This window comes from Staurois parvus, unplaced genomic scaffold (genome assembly GCF_062004578.1).
Source record: "Staurois parvus isolate SC_StPar_1 unplaced genomic scaffold, SC_StPar_1.0 ptg000142l, whole genome shotgun sequence".
In the NCBI taxonomy this organism is placed as follows: Eukaryota; Metazoa; Chordata; class Amphibia; order Anura; family Ranidae; genus Staurois; species Staurois parvus.
This window is the reverse complement of record NW_028317938.1, coordinates 2612444-2628824: the sequence shown is the minus strand read 5'-3', so window position 1 is coordinate 2628824 and position 16381 is coordinate 2612444. Positions and strand designations below refer to the sequence as shown.

At 44.0% G+C, this 16381-nt stretch overlaps 1 protein-coding gene across 2 annotated transcripts in view; it reads left to right on the top strand.

Annotated features, from left to right (window-relative positions):
* The window catches only part of ITPR3 (inositol 1,4,5-trisphosphate receptor type 3), a 465627-nt gene that overhangs the window by 65474 nt on the left and 383772 nt on the right, over window positions 1-16381 (top strand). For both annotated transcript variants that reach the window (XM_089673590.1, XM_089673591.1), the window contains exons 4-6: window positions 9169-9255; window positions 10181-10339; window positions 11071-11169. In XM_089673590.1, coding sequence (XP_089529716.1) covers window positions 9169-9255; window positions 10181-10339; window positions 11071-11169 — 345 coding nt within the window. The remainder of the gene's footprint in view (window positions 1-9168; window positions 9256-10180; window positions 10340-11070; window positions 11170-16381) is intronic.

Genomic DNA, 16381 nt, shown 5'->3' with positions numbered 1-16381 from the left:
ATCCCTAAAACCCCAACGAGACAGCACAAATCGCAGATATTCCCAGGATAGAGAATCAAAGGCTTTATATATGTCTAAGGACAGTAAGAATCCTGGGATTTTCCGCTGTTGCAGAAAATGTATAAGATGGACCACCTTACGAACGTTATCACCCACCTGCCTCCCAGGGACGAACCCTACTTTGTCCCTGTGAACCAGGCTACGCAAATATTTATTGATGCGAAAACTAAGGATCTTGCCCAATATCTTCAGGTCTTCATTAAGAAGAGAAATGGGCGGTTCCTGTACATCATCTGTCATCTTAGGAATCATGGAGATATGCACTCTAAGCGCGTCTGGAGAGGGCAAGAAGCCCCGTCGTAACTCATTGAAATAGTCAGCCAAAAAGGGCACCAACAGGGCCGAGAATTTCTTATAATAGAGACCTGGGGCCGCGGTGGACCGTAAAGATTTGATAGCTTGGAGCACTTCCGGTACGGTAACACCGGCGTTGAGGGCCACCTGTGCTGCCTCGGATAATTCAGGAAGATGGAGATCTTGAAAGAATGCCTCTGCTTGAGCCACAGGGAAGGGATCTGGTTTAGCGTAGAGGCGCGTAAGGAAGTCCGAGAATCAGGAAACAATCTGCTGGGGATTAAAAGTATAGCCACCTGTGGGAAGTCGCAGTCGGATCGGTTTATGGGGTTTCCCCACAGAATTGAGTTTCCTGGCCAGCATTGGACCTGGCTTATTAGCACAGTAATAAAATGTGTGTTTGGTCCAACGCAGGGCCCGTTCTGCCTCCGAAGAGGCAAGTAGGTCCAACTCTGTCGCCAGAGCGTCCCGAGCGCGTTTATGGGCCGCGGATGGAGATGACTTCCATTGTGCATCCGCAGAGGCCAGGAAAGAATGAAGCTCCAAAAGTCGGCGTTCTCGCTCCCGCTTCCGGACTGCCGCCAGCTGTATAACATGACCCCGCACCCGTGGCCTTATGCGCCTCCCATAGGGGGACTGCCGAAGAGACCGATCCCGAGTTTTCCGTGAAGTATGTTCGTATAAAAAATTCTATTTGTTGGCAGGTAGTCTGAGTGGTCAATAAAGAGTCATTGATGCGCCAATGAAAAGGGCGCCGTTCTGACCCAGAGAGGGCAAGGAGGAGTACCAAGGGATCATGGAGGGAATAGTTATCCGCCGGACCAAGGGAAGCTGCTGAACCTGCATGAATATATAGTCAATTCTACAAAAACTGTCATGAGGATTGGAATAGAATGTAAAGTCGCGTTCAGTTGGGTGAAGTTCCCTCCAGACGTCCGCTAGCCCCACCGTCCACAAGAGAGAGCGCATACGTTCCTCCAGCACCAAGTCATGAGAAGGGGCCGCCCCCCATGCGTAGTGCCTATCCAATGTGGAATCCAAAGTAACATTTGAATCCCCCAAATAAGAAGACCCTTGGAGTGTCGGGAAACAATGGTGCAAAGATGCAAAAAGAATTTATGCTGAAAACGATTAGGCGCGTAGTAAGAGACAAAAGTAACCTCCTGGTCCAAGAGGGTGCCTTGCAGACGCAAATACCTGCCCGTGGGGTCCGCTATATTCCGAGCACAGACAAAAGGGAGATTGCGTTTAAAAGCTATCAGTACACCCCAACGCTTCTCTGGAGCCGAGGCTGTGTAAAAGGGGGGATAGTGAGGTGAAAGATAACGCGGAGCGGAGGACTGAGAAAACCTGGTCTCTTGTAAACATACCACGTCAATTTGTTGCGATTTGAGGTGATGAAAAACTTTAGCCCGCTTCTGAGGCGAATTGAAGCCTTGAACATTTTGTGAATGTATTTTCCAAAGGGACGAGGCCATGGTGGCATCAGCGCAACACGCTCAGCAGAAAAAAGCATAAAGCAGCCAGCAATTTCCACTCCCAATGGCGATCGGACCATGGCGTCCCGGAACCCTGCATAAAACAAGAACAAAAAAAAACCAGGGGAGAAAAATAAAATAAGGAAAGAAAAAATGAAAAAGACACAAAAAGTATACACAACAGTGCAATCGTGTCACGCCAATGGTGATGTGCATCCTACACGTGAAGGATACCAGTTAGGGGTGGCTCTACCACCGGACACATGGCTGCAAATGTAAACATCAAAAACATAAGCCCTCAGGGGGCAAAAAAGGCAATGAACATAATAGAACGGGGTACCAAAATAGTAAAACTAAAAGTCTCAGGAGCGGGAACCTCCGTGATGACCTCCCCATAGAAACCCGGAGAACCATGGGGGCCAACCCCCTCCCACCCAACCGGGCCTACCAGGTCAACCTCCCACCCCAGAGCCCGAGGGAACCATCACCCCATGCCACCAACGGAGACCCGAATACCATCACCCGGACCCAAAATAGGCTGTGGCAGCAGAAAGTCATAATTCTTAAGTCCAGGAGGAGACCCCCCCCCCACCTGGGATGGAACCCAAGGGAGCAAGCCGGATCAGTCCCAACCTGGAATGATAACAAACTGGGAAAGCCCTAAGGGCCAAACTCACGGTCCCGTCAGAGAAGTCCATCGGTGAGACGATACGTGGGAGGTCCAAGACGCATCTTCAGCCCGGAGAAGAACAGGAAGGACTTGATCGTGGAGGGGTCTGAGGGAGAGCCCTCTTCCTATTGGACGACCGCTCCCACATGTGGCCCGGAGAAAGCGGCCTCGCCGGGGATCCAGATGAATGAGCTGGGCTCTGATCAGCAGCTTCCGGCGAAAGAAGGTGTAAAGATTCCAGGAGAGAATGGGCCTCCTCCGGCGTAGCCACAGAGTGACTGCGGCCCTGGTAGGTGAAGGTGAGGCGGAACGGAAAGCCCCAGGTGAATTTAATACTGTGTTTCACCAGGACCGAAGTGAAAGGCTTCAACTGGCGGCGCTTCTGAAGCGTGGTCTGGGAGAGATCTGCGAAAAGCTGGTAGCGATGCCCCTGGAAGCTGAGATCAGGGTTGTTTCTGGCCACCAAGAGGATAGTTTCCTTAGTGCGGTAATAAGTAAACTTGATGATAATGTCCCTCGGGGGCCCATCCGGTTGTCTGGGGCCCAATGCACGATGTATGCTGTCAAATTCAAGCCGGTCAATGGGAATAGCGGGTGTCAGCTCCTGAAACAGGGCAGCAGCGGTGGAAGTAAGATCTGCGACCGTTTCAGGGGTACCCCTTAACCGCAAATTGCCACAGCGGGAACGATTTTCGAAATCCTCAAGCCGTAGCAGCGTGTCCGCCAATTCTTTCTTGACGCACAAATCCTGTTCGTGATTTTCAGTGACTGTGGCCGCAGCATCCATTTTATCTTTGAGATCGTTCATCCGATTGCCCAACGAATTTCCCACGAAAGACGGTCAACCAGCTTGGAGGAAGCAGAGGACAATACCGACAGCAGCATGAATTTGAAGCGGCGCAGGAGCTCAGCATCCCCCAAGGATGGAATGGGAGACTGACGGGATGGGTCTGATGCCAGGATCCGTCCCACCCGCGGATAGCGATGGCGGGGGACCCGAAATCGCGGCCGGGGCTTCATTTGCGGTCTCCGGCGGGTAGGCCGCAAATTCCGGCGCGGCCCGCCAGGTGCTGGAGGCGCAGGCGGCCGGCGTTTTTTTGCCCATCGGGGTACTGGAGAGACAAGGGGCCAGAGAGAAGGCAGGGGGACCACCCCCTTAGGATCAGAAATAGGCTGATGTGTCCGGCGGCCGAGGCACAGATTTAAAAGACAGCCATCCTGGCTGCTGCTCACGAGCGCCCCCCCCCCCCCCCCACCATAGGCTACTTTAAAACATTTAGAGATCATTTGGTCCCGAAAATGTGTGGCTATATGAATGCAATAGGAGAAGGGATAGAAATGAGGGAAGAGTCATTGCAAGCATATATAATGGTCATACTTAAAGAAGGAAAGGATAGCTCCCAGTGTGCTAGTTACAGGCCCATATCCCTGTTAAATATTGATAAAAAAAGTATATGCTAAGGTATTGGTGACTAGATTGCAGCTGCTGATGCCGGAGTGGATACACCTTGACCAGGTAGGATTCATTCCTGGAAGAGAAGGAAGGGATAATGGCTTGAGATCATTGTTCCTATTACAAAAAGTAAAGAGAGAATCAGCCGACATTATTCTTGTCGATTGATGCAGAAAAAGCTTTTGACAGGGTCGACTGGGGATTTATGTTCGATACGTTAGGAATAGGGCCTAAAATGTTGAAGTGGACTTTATAACGGCCCGTCATCGGCGGTTAAGGTAAATGGATCCCTTTTCCAATTCTTCAAAATGCACAATGGAACTAGGCAAGGATGTCCACTATCTCCATTGTTGTTTGTTCTGTCTCTGGAACCCATCCTGGTGAGGGTAAGACAGATATATCTGGAAAAAGATAGGGGAAGTGGAGCATAAGGTGGTAGCATATGCGGACGATATGTTATTTTATATTGCAACTCCCAGAATAACGTTGATTAATTTAATGAGATTATTGAAACAGTACGGGGAGCTATCAAACTTGAAAATAAACCCCGCAAAATCAGAGATCCTAAACATCAATATCCCAAAGTCGGAAAAGCTGAGTCTACAAAAAGAATTCCCATTCACCTGGAGGGAAAAGGAAATAGGTTATTGACCCCCTCAATAAAGGGCGTATACCGGGCAAATTATATCCCTTTAACCGCCTCCCGCCCGCCATATAGTACAATGACGGGCGTAAGGCGGTTCTCTCGTTCTGGGAGGACGTCATATGACGTCCTCCCATTCTAATCACGCATGCGCGGCTCCGGGAGCGCAGCGATTGTTGGTGAGGGACACAGCGGATCACCGATCGACGGAAAGAGCTGAAGATGTCGGCTCGGCCATGTGATCAGCTGTGTCCAATCACAACTGATCGCATGTAAATAGGGAAATGCCGATTATCGGCATTTCTCTCCTCACGAGCTGTCACGCTGACAGTTCGAGAGGAGAGGAGAGCCGGTAATCGGCATTCCTTGGAGGGGACATGTACACTGATCATCAGGGCACTGATGATCAGTGTGCCCTGATGATCTGTGTAGCCCCAGCAGTGCCACCTGTCCATCAATGCCAGCTGTTAGTGCTCATCCATGCCACCTGCCAGTGCCCATCAGTGCCACATCAATGCCACATATCAGTGCCTACCAGTGCACATCAATGCCACATATCAGTGCCCATCTGAGCTGCCTTTCAGTGTCACCCATCAGTGCAGTGCCAGTCAGTGCCACCTATCAATGACAGTCAGTGCCACCTATTAGTGCTGCCAGTCAGTGCCACCTATCATTCTGCATCAGTGCCGTCAGTGCTGCCTATCAGTGCCACCTAACAGTGCCGGTCATTTCCACCTAACAGTGCCAGTCAGTGCCACCTATCAGTGCCAATCAGTGCCGCCTATCAGTGACCCCTATCAGTGCCATATATGAGTGCTGCCTTTCAGTGCCCATCAGTGATGCCTGTCAATGCCCATCAGTGCCACCTACCAGTGCCTCCTCATCGGTGCCCATCAGTGCCACCTATCAGTGTCCATCAGTGCAGCCTATCAGTGCCCATCCCTGCAGCCTCATTACCGCACATCAGTGAAGGAGAAAAATCACTTATTTACAAAATTTTATAACAAAAACTAAGAAAAAATGTTTTTTTTTCAAACTTTTCAGTGATTTTTGGTTTGTTTAAGAAAAAAATAAAAAACCCAGAGGTGATTAAATACCACCAAAAGAAAGCTATATCTGTCACTAAAAAAGATAAAAATGTCATATGGGTACAGTGTTGCATGACCGCGCAACTGTCATTCAAAGTGTGACAGCGCTGAAAGCTGGAAATTGGCCTGGGCAGGAAGGGGGTATAAGTGCCCTGTAGGCTAGTGGTTAATATATGAAATAAAAAATGAGCTGGGGAGACTTTCTAAGGGAGGAGCTTCCTGGATAGGATGTATAAATCTGGTAAAGATGGTGATAGTAACTAAAATTCTATATAGGTTTCACATGCTTCCAGTAAATCTACCAAAGCCTTTTTATTGGATAATAAAAAAGATGATACTCAGATTTATATGGGCAAATAAGAGACCGAGAATTCGGTATGAGGTATTGTGTAGGGCTAAAGGGAATGGGGGATTGGATTTGCCTAACTTTAGGAAGTATTATTTAGCGGTGATATTATCATGATTAGTTGATTGGACATTTAATTCAAAAGGGAAAGATTGGTAAATATGGAAGGGATTTTGAGTAAGGCATAGCTAGGGCAGATTGTTTGGATACTACAAAAATTTTGTATATTAGACGTAAATACTAGTTCACTAACAAAGAAAGTGTTTGGGACATAATATATAAGCAAAAGGGATGGAAATATAATTCAGTATTGACTCCCCTGGTTGGTACAGAGTATTTCCCCCAAGGGATGGAAAATCTTTCCAGTAAAAGGATTAATGATAAAAATGCACGTTTGAAGAATATTTTAATAAAAGGATATTGCACACTTTTCAGGACTTAAAGGAAAAAAAAAGAGTTATTTCTCACATTAGATGAGTGGCAGTACTGCCAGGAGTTTGGAACAGAAATGAATGAGCAACAAAAGAATAAAATACTCAAAGTTGCATTAGGGGATAAATTTGAGGTATGTTACACTAAGTGTGGCACATAAGCATCAAGGGGATATTTCACCTTTATGTTGGAGAGGATGTGGGAAAAAGGGAACAATGGCACTTATATGGTGGGATTGCCCAAAAATACAGGTCTATTGGAAGGAAATAATCCATTATATCCAGGAATTATGTGGGATTACCTTACAGAAAGACCCGTGGACGTGTTTATTTTATAACTTTGAGCCTTCAGTGAAACCGTACCAAAACAGGATATTATATAATTTGCTCAGTGTGGCTAAGTGCCTGGTCTCCCATGTTTTGGCGGGCCCCAGAGCCGCCAAGAATAAATCGTTGGATAAACAGAGTCGAAAATATTTATAGGTTGGTGGAGTTATATCATATGGAGGAGGATAGAATCGAAAAATTTAGGAAAATGTGGAGTGGTTGGTCAGATTTAAAACATCTAACCTGGACATGGTCTGGAATTCAGGGGGATAGCCTAGAGAGATTTTGATGGAGAATCGGACAGGAGAGTGGGTGAGAAGGGAAAAGGTCACAGATTTAGACAGATAAGTGTAATGAGTTGAACTGAGAGCAGGCAATAGGTGTGGACAGGGGTAACTGGATGGTGGAGGGGAGTGGGATGGGTGGGTGTTGGGGAAGGAGCTTTAAAATGGAATTATGTATTTATAAAATGTGCGTGTATTAGGCTGTTTTATATTTGTATTGAAAAACTTAATAAAAGATATAATAAAGATATAAAAGAACAGAACACGAGTGACAGCTCAGGGAGAGCCACTTTACTCACTATCCGAGTTTAGTACAGCGATCTCCCCTGCTGTGCTACTGTGTTCTGAGAAGGGGGATGCCCTCCCCACCAAAACACTCCGGTCAGCACTCTCAGCGATTGCATGAGAACACTGATCGGCAGATCTTTTTCGGTCGTGCTCCTTCGACAGAAGCTGGATGAACTTCTGTTGGACCGGCTGCCATACACACGGGCCGAATATCAGCCGGGCCATACTATAATGTATGGAAGGCCATGTTTACCTGCACAGGGATGCATTCAGGGCTGTGCACCTGCATGGATATAAAATTGGGAGCAGCATTCTAATTGACATCATTGGGACTGTCTGCATAGGGAAGCATTGAACACCTGTGAATCCCCATGCAGAAAAACATGGCCCTCTGAGGATGTATGCTTAAGTGTGTCCCGTGTGAATGAGGCCTTAGGTAGCTCATACATTGATCATTTTATTTTTCATTCAACCAGCAGGTTGATTGAAAGAAATGCTCTGATTCCCCCATTTACACATTCAAGGTGGATGGGGGAATGCTTTTCACTGTGGTATTATATTCTGATAGCAGGGAACATTCCCTGCTGCAACAATACAGTAATCAGTGTTTGCTGATCTTTTGAAAAAAAAAAAAAAAAAGGACAGGCTGGTTGTACATAAGTTGATCAATAGATCCCCTGAACTGGCTGTATTTCAATCCATGTATGGCCATATTAAGTGGTATCATAAAATAAGGATCTTCACCAGCATGCCTCTTGATATTGTAATAAGTTTGTCCTTTATTCATATAAAGTAACAGACATCACAGGCCAACATTTCAAGGGGTTTTGCAAGGGATTCTGCAAGGTCCCGAAATCTCAGCCTGTGATGCCTTGTATATTATGTGAATAAAGGACAAGATTATCACTATACCAAAATGGGTTGAAGATCTTTACTTTATGATGATTGTATGGCGGCACCATCCACTAATTCACTACAATACCCTGCATGAACTGTGGGCTAGCCTGTAAAGCTGGGTACACACAAATCAAAGTTCAATCGATTCAGCAGGAGTGGACAAATTTGAAACCCTGGCTTCTGTCAAACGGTCCTGCTGGAAACCAGACAATGGCTGCAGGAATGATCAGTGTCTTCTGACGGGGGAGTCACCACTGTCAGAATAGAATAGCACAGTGGGGGAGATTCCTGCATCCACATTGCTTGTGTGGATGCAGTAATATGTGAGTCTTTTTTGTTCAGCCTGTTGATTGAATGAATAACAAACTTATGGTGTGTACCACCAGGCTTAAGGAGTGCAACAGATACAATACAACATTTAGTGATATAACCAATCAGCTTGTTGTTAAAGCCCAGTCATTTTTCCCCTTAACACAAAAATAAAATAGGCTCTAACGTGACACCAAAACATAACTCACTCAATTTATTTCTCAAAACATAGTTCTCTGTAACACACAGGACAAACACATTGTTCATTGTTATGCACTAAAGTGCACAGCAATGCTCTGAGGTGTAATTAACATGACTGGCAACTCACCACAACCTACATACTGTGTAAGTTTGTTGCCATGTGTTACTGTAACTTTGTGGTGCATTGTGGTGTGAATGAGACCCAAATCAGGGGGGTAGTTTGGATTATGCTAGATTGCAAAATTACTTGGTTTGTGGTTTTAGTTTAATATCTCAAAAGCATAGTTACTCTCTAGTAAAAAGAGTGTGTCATTGGTGCTTTATATGTGACTTTGTGTGGGTATCTTATTTATTGTGTGTCCAGCATTTTTGAGGAATGTTTTTTTTTTTTATCTGTAGCATGCTGCTCAAATGGAGCAAAAACAAAATGACACAGAAAATAAGAAAGTACACGGTGAAGTGGTGAAATATGGAAGTGTAATACAGGTAAGCTGTTCTCTGTACTTATTTCCTGGAGTCCTGCAAAACTATAACATGATCTAATAAAGAAAAAAGTTACAAAAAGATATCTACGTCTACTTTCACTGATTGTTGCTTGGAACATGGATTCACACTGCTGCCTCTTCAAATAATAGCAGCCTCAATTACTCTACAGTACTTATCCAATGTGCATTCCACAATAACAGAACACAAATATGACATTTGTTTCTGTAGTACAGTATGATAGAATGATAGGTACAATTCACTATCATAAATATCCCTGTTATTCTCCAGCAACCTACTGAAAATTATTTTTTTTGTTTTGTAAAAGTGAAATGTAACATCTGTCCATGCTGTTTTCAGTTTGGATATTAAGGAAGTGCATTCACCTTGTTGCATGATTGACCTTCCAGTCTGAGTAGCATCCATTCAAAAATGAAATGGAAGACAAACTGTTCCCTGAACATTTCCTGGGGAACAACCAGAGAATACTTGTCATAATAGTGAATTCAGCTTATTTTAAACGTGTGCATATGTGTATATATATATATATATATATATATATATATATACATATTTTGTAGTACGTGTATTGTCCTAAAGGCTGATTACGTACCAATTTGTTGCAGTATAATGACCGTAAAGCACTGCTTCGCAATGTCAAGCACAAGGCAGCATATTCTCAATAAATGAGTTGTCTTAACACTATACCCATTAATGTACAGCAACAAATAACAATGTAATATAGTGATGTTAAGGGGCTGTAAATGTTATGTGTCCATCATGTAGGTTCATGTAGGATTTTAACATTTTCATTATGTCCGTTCTTAGATTCTCTTGCTTTTGGTAGTGTAGAAAAGACACATTGCATGTCAGTTGTATGAAATTTACCAATGACTAACAGACATACAATATATATGTTATGTTACAGCTGCTGCACATGAAAAGCAACAAATACCTCACAGTGAATAAGCGTCTTCCTGCACTTCTGGAGAAAAATGCCATGCGGGTGACACTTGATGCAACTGGAAACGAAGGGTCTTGGCTCTTCATTCAACCATTTTGGAAGTTGCGCAGTAATGGAGACAATGTAAGGGAAACTCCTGAAAAAAAATAGGGATTGAGTTCAATATGGAGCTTGGAGGGCAATGACTGAGGTCAAAGTCTGGCTTTTTATCCTAGTTTTGGATGTTGTGGCTAAGATTTGGCAGGTCTGTCAGGTTTATATTGCATGTTGCCTCAGACAAAAAGATTGTCCCCCATTTTCTGTCCCTAAAATGCATTGAGGTAATAAATCTCCAAAAGGAAGTAGAAGTCCCACCCTAGATGACTCTCACATGAACATGTTTCCCCTGTACTCTTGTCTGGGTGGCAACTGTTTCTTTTTAGGTTTGCGCTGAGGTTATGTCCCGTGACTATGGCCATCAAGACAGAAAGTGAACCTTCCCAGTTGGACACAGACAGCAATCAATAACTAACAGTGGTTATAACCCTTTCCTGCTCTAACCCAAAGATAAAAAGATCTATATCCTCATTTAACTGAGAAAACTTGGGAAAACCTAGGATAAAAAAAGCTGGGAACAAGGGGGGATCTTATGAACGATAGTGTGGATAAAAAAGGGCTATTAACTCATAGTTAAACTTGCATATAGATACCAGTTTTAGTTTTATTACCAGAATAGGCATGTATTGATGTATGAGCTAATATAAGTATTACTTATACCTTAATTAGAGGATTTCTATTTTAGCACATGGGTATTAAGGTATGATATCAGTGAAATGTTTAGTAAAGCTGTAAGTATTATTTGATTTCTATTACAGGTGGTGGTTGGTGATAAGGTGAACCTTAACCCAGTCAATGCCGGACAGCCCTTACATGCTAGCAACTATGAGCTCTCTGACAACCCTGGCTGCAAAGAGGTGACCAATTGACCAAATGATAGAGAGAATGAGCAGATATTATTTGTCTACATTTCCTTTCTTTGTGAACCATTTCATAACTTAATAATCAGAGCCTCTGCTGTTTAAGCACACATAAACTGAATGCAATGAAGTTATCATGAAATAATTCAGTTCAAGCATGTACAGTGTATGGCTGAGCTAAACAGTTTAATTTCTATTTCATAACTTAGCAGTCAAAGCCACTCCTGTTTAAGCACACATAAACGGAATGCAATGAAGTTAGAATTAAATAATTCACTTCAAAGATGTGCAGTGTATGATTGAGCTAAACAGTTTCATTATGGGTTGCCTCAGTCTGTTTTCTTTTGTCTTTTAAATGTGTAATCATATTGATTTCTTAGTGGAGATAGAATCATCGTCATCTGTACATATAGTGATATAAAAAAGACCTTACTGTAATCATTTTGTTCTAAATATTCTAAAGCAACTTACAGGATGTGCAAGGGTTCAGTTTTCAGCTTGTGAAACTCGGTAGTATAAGATTTTGTTGGCTGCTTAAATCATTCCAAATTAGCATATGTTTGTAAACAGGAGGGATAAAAAAACAGCAGAAGGAACCCCCATGACTTGTTTGACCATATCGGCACTCATCCCAGTTGTGTCTAATATTTGCAACAGTTTAATAGCATATATGTGGGTTTAAATATGTCATATTACTTTGGTTTCAGCATCAGTTTGTATAGTTATGTTAAATAACAACTCAGTTGTTGCCTTAAAGCGATATTAAGCCCAAAAACAAAAATGTAATATATTGCATCTTAACAATTCTTAGATGTGGTAGCTCTATTTATTCTCTTTTTTAGATCTTTATTCCTTTATTTTTACATGTTGATCCTGCCAGTAAGTCTATTATTTTTGAACTTCCTTTAACAGACCAAGCTGTTCAGCACAGTGACAGGGTGCTTAAACAAACCAGTGTAAGGGGTGCTTACAATGGCCAGCTTTTAATAATGTATATAAAACCTTTATCACAAAAGCAAAACTGTTTCTTTAACTGCTTAACAAGTGTTTGCAGGCATTCAGCTTTAATTTGTCAGTCAAATCCATCTAAATCTGCTAAAACTTCCCTCACCCTTGATTGACAATGCTGCTGCCCATAGGTGGGTCCATTGTTCCTCCATCCAGAGTGGAGCCACCTTAAGATTGGAAGTGTGTCACTGACTGTATCACAGGTGAAAATAAAGGAAAAATAAGCATAAAAAAAAACAAATGCAATGAAATGGTAAGCTGCAATATATTAAGTTTTTGCTTTTGAGTTTAATACTTCTTCAAATAATAGGCTTAATGTGAAGTCTGAAAGGCAGTTGGTGACTTCGTAAGATATTGCAGTGCTGAGACAATAACTATACAAACAAAAATTTTGCCACTAGCGACCAATCCACCTTTACTTTTTTGTAAAAAAAAAAATATATATATATATATTTATTTATCACTGTTAGTTATGAGCTACAGTTCAGGATAAACCCAATTTGGCCCATACGAGCAATAAGCTGTCACATGATAGCAGGCCACCAGCACAGTCAGCTGCAGCCAGGGAATTCTTCACTCCACAGTCTCACGCAAGAAAGGGACGGGGATGCTGGTGATTTTTGTTGACCTCATATGGTCACATGAACATATTTGGTCATAGAGAGTGTCCAAATTTGGCTATATGGCCTGAACCTTAGCTCATCACAAAGTCTTCAGTTTTTACCTATCTCCATTATCCTTGAATTTGCCCTTGTACTAGAATTAATATTATTATTATTCAGGATTTATATAGCGCCAACAGTTTGCGCAGCAGAATAAGCATACATGAGCAGATTGTTCTTACTGAAGACGGGAAACAGCAGCTGTCTCACTTAATTTATCCAAATGCCAGCCTGAAGTTAAGAAGGAAATATCTATAAAAAATTTGGTTTAACATGTTGAAAACTCTTTCTTCTAAAATAGGTTTAACAATCCAACTGTCCATTTAACAGCTCTGTGTCAGGCAAGATGACTATGTCTTCTAGTGTGGATACAATCATGCTTCTAGTCTGCTAGAGTGGTAGAACTAACAGTGGGAAATGATAAATGATGTCACTTGACATTGTTGCAACACACAAACACAGCAGAGGGAATTAAGTAGTTCAAGCACAAGCTTGCAACAATCTTGTAAACCTTTTAAAATGAAGAATGGGGCGTGGTTTGCCACTCGAGGAAGATGGATGAGGAAACCCACAGCTTTCTTTGCTCCTCAGTACCATGGGCAAGATTGGCAGATTCCCACCACCCTCCAGAACACCCCATTCCCAGCTGGGGTAGAATCTGCCAGAGATTTTCTACACGCAACCTGTGGACTCCCAGCCCGGCTCACCAAGTCCCCGCTTGGGTACAGCAGTGGCCTCCTGCTCTCCATGAGGCTCTCTGGCTCCTGACTGCCAGTCAATAGGGGATGCAACACTCCTTTCCCTGGTCCAACAGATCCAAAAATGTCAGATTTGCAAACCATTGCCATGGACATTAAATCTGTGCTGTCGGCGGCCATTCTAGACTTGAAAGAAGACCTTCACTCTGTGGCTGCTTGTCTGGAGGCAGTGGAGGTGCCGGAGGCTTGCCACACTGCATTGGTGCAAACTTTATTCAGTGAGCTGCTGGAGAGATCTCATGCAACCCCTGTGGAATCTGTTGTTTGCGACCCCATGGCGGATCTGAGTCTCTGCCACGCTTGAAGGAAGAGGCTATGAAGAAAGCTGAGATACATATCTTTTTAATTTCTCTTACTCCCCCCCTTCCTAAACCTATGTGTGACCCACCTTGAGGATGGCCACCTTCCAGCTCCCAAGTGCACCTCCCTGTTTCATGACTTGGAAAGATTCCAAGTGTTTCATCTTCGAAGCAGACATTACCTCTTAGTGACTGGGCATTCACCAGTTTGATGGCACCTTTTACACCAAGCCTGTTGGGATGATATGGGAATATCTTTCTGTGGCACTGGACAAAGGGGTCTATGCATCAGGGGAGGGGGGGAGTCATGTGGGGTAGTAGAATTCTCTTCTTTCGTTACTTCTCCTCTCTGCTTATCTTTTTCCCTTTGACTTTGTCCCCTTTCATTTTCTCTCCCTTATTCCTTTCCCTCCTTCCCTTTTCCTCCCTTTCTTTCAGGCTGATTTGCGGTTCTTTACCTCACCTAGTATAGAGCCCATGGGACTTTTGAATCACCATCCAGTTACCCTGATGCTCCCTGATAGGGATGTGTGGACTAATTTCTGGTGTCTAGACGCCACACTCCTTAGCAACCCCTTACTGGTAACTGCACTTCAATCTCATTTACAATCCTGTTTTTTCCAGAATGACACACCAGATGCTTTGCCACTCACCCAGTTAGTAGTTTAGGTTTCTATATTTTGGTTATTTCAGGAGTCAGCACAATAGAGGACCAGATGAATGTAAGGACACAAAGAAACTGGGACCAGATCATGTGTGTATAACTTTAAAGTGAGATATATTTACAGTGAAAATGAACACACATCAACAGCAGCAAACATAAAAATGCATGAAAATCAAACTGAACAACCAAAATGCAGAAGCCTAAACTACTAACTAGTTAGTGATCCAGGGAATGTCCAATTGCCAAATTGGACCATGCTTTGGTGAGTTTTTTTGCCTTCCTCTGGATCAACTGTGGGTATAGGATTATAACTTTTTTTATGGATGAACTAGGTCTGCGGTCTCCAAACTTTTGAAACAAAGGGCCAGTTTACTGGCCTTCAAACTTCAGGGGGGTTGGATTGTGGCCAGTGGGAGTAGAAAATGCCCTGGCATCAATGGAAGTAAACAATACCCTAGCCTTGATAGTCAGTGGGAGGAACAGAGCCCCATCGTTGGTGCCAGTGGGGTAATTCGTTCCCCATTTCTGGTGTCAATGGGAGGAGCAGTGCCCTGTCGCTGGTGTCAGTTGGAGGAACAGTGCCCTGTTGCTGGTGTCAGAGGGAAGAACAGTGCCCTGTCGTTGGGGTCAGTGGGAGGAACAGTGCCCGTCATTGGGGTCATTGGGAGGAACAGTGCCCCATTGTTGGTGTCAGTGGGAAGAATAGTGTCCCATAGTTGATGTCAGTGGGAAGAATAGCGTCCCATCGTTGGTTTCAATGGAAGGAATAGTCCTGCATATCAGTGGAAGGAAAATGGTCCCAAGGGCCGGGTAAAAGCAAGCAAAGGGCCACATCCGGCATGCGGGACGCAGTTTGGAAACCCCTGAACTAGATGGACTTTTGTCTTTTTTTTCAGCCAACTGACTATGTAACTAAATATACAGATAACTATGTAACTAAATAGACAGATATGCATAAGTGTGACACATGCAAGGCAGGGGGAATCCTGGGGAAGCAGATGGGAAGGAGGAAACAAAACTGAGGAGCAAGGCAGCAAGGTAATAGGGAACTGGATACAGGGCAGGAACAAGAGCAAAATCAGGCAGAATGGCAAACAGGATACAAGACAGGAGCAACCAAACACTGACGTAAGGAGCCATAGCAGAAATGGAACTTAAGTAGCCTTCCAGCATGTGTGGCCAGGTGGAGCTGATTGCTGGAACCTGCTGACTGCTGGGAGACACCTGTTGGTGTACACTAAAACCGCAGCTTTCCACCCAGAGATCCACAGCACCACTAGCAGGTGAACCAGGTTGTGACAATAACCTTTTGAAAGTGGGATTCACTTCTGTTTCCAGGGTGGAACGCCGGGCTCAGCTGGAGACCTTTCTCTCCAAATTCAGCCCAAATGCCCTGTCTAGCTCTGATGCCCAGCACTTAGAGGCCCCTCTATCACAAGGGGAGCTTACCAAAGCACTCAAACTTCCATTTTCTCTGCTTCTCCTCAGACTAGGGTCAAACCAATGGCCACCTGTCGGACGCCTTTTGGATTTGCAACGGTACGCATCAGGGGTGTCCCCTCTAACCCATCCTGTGCATTATCACCTTGGAGCCTTTCCTTAGAAAGATAAGAGTGGATCCTCTGATTATAGGAATCCCTATGAATGGGAGGGAGCTTAAATTGGTCGCATTTGTGGATGACATCTTATTGTTCTTGACCGCGCCCCGCACTTCTCTGCCTGTCCTACTGCAGGCTCTCGTCCATTTTCAATCTTTGTCTAACCTAAAGATTACCTACTCTAAGTCCAGTGCGTTAAACTTCTTGCTTACGGCGGAGG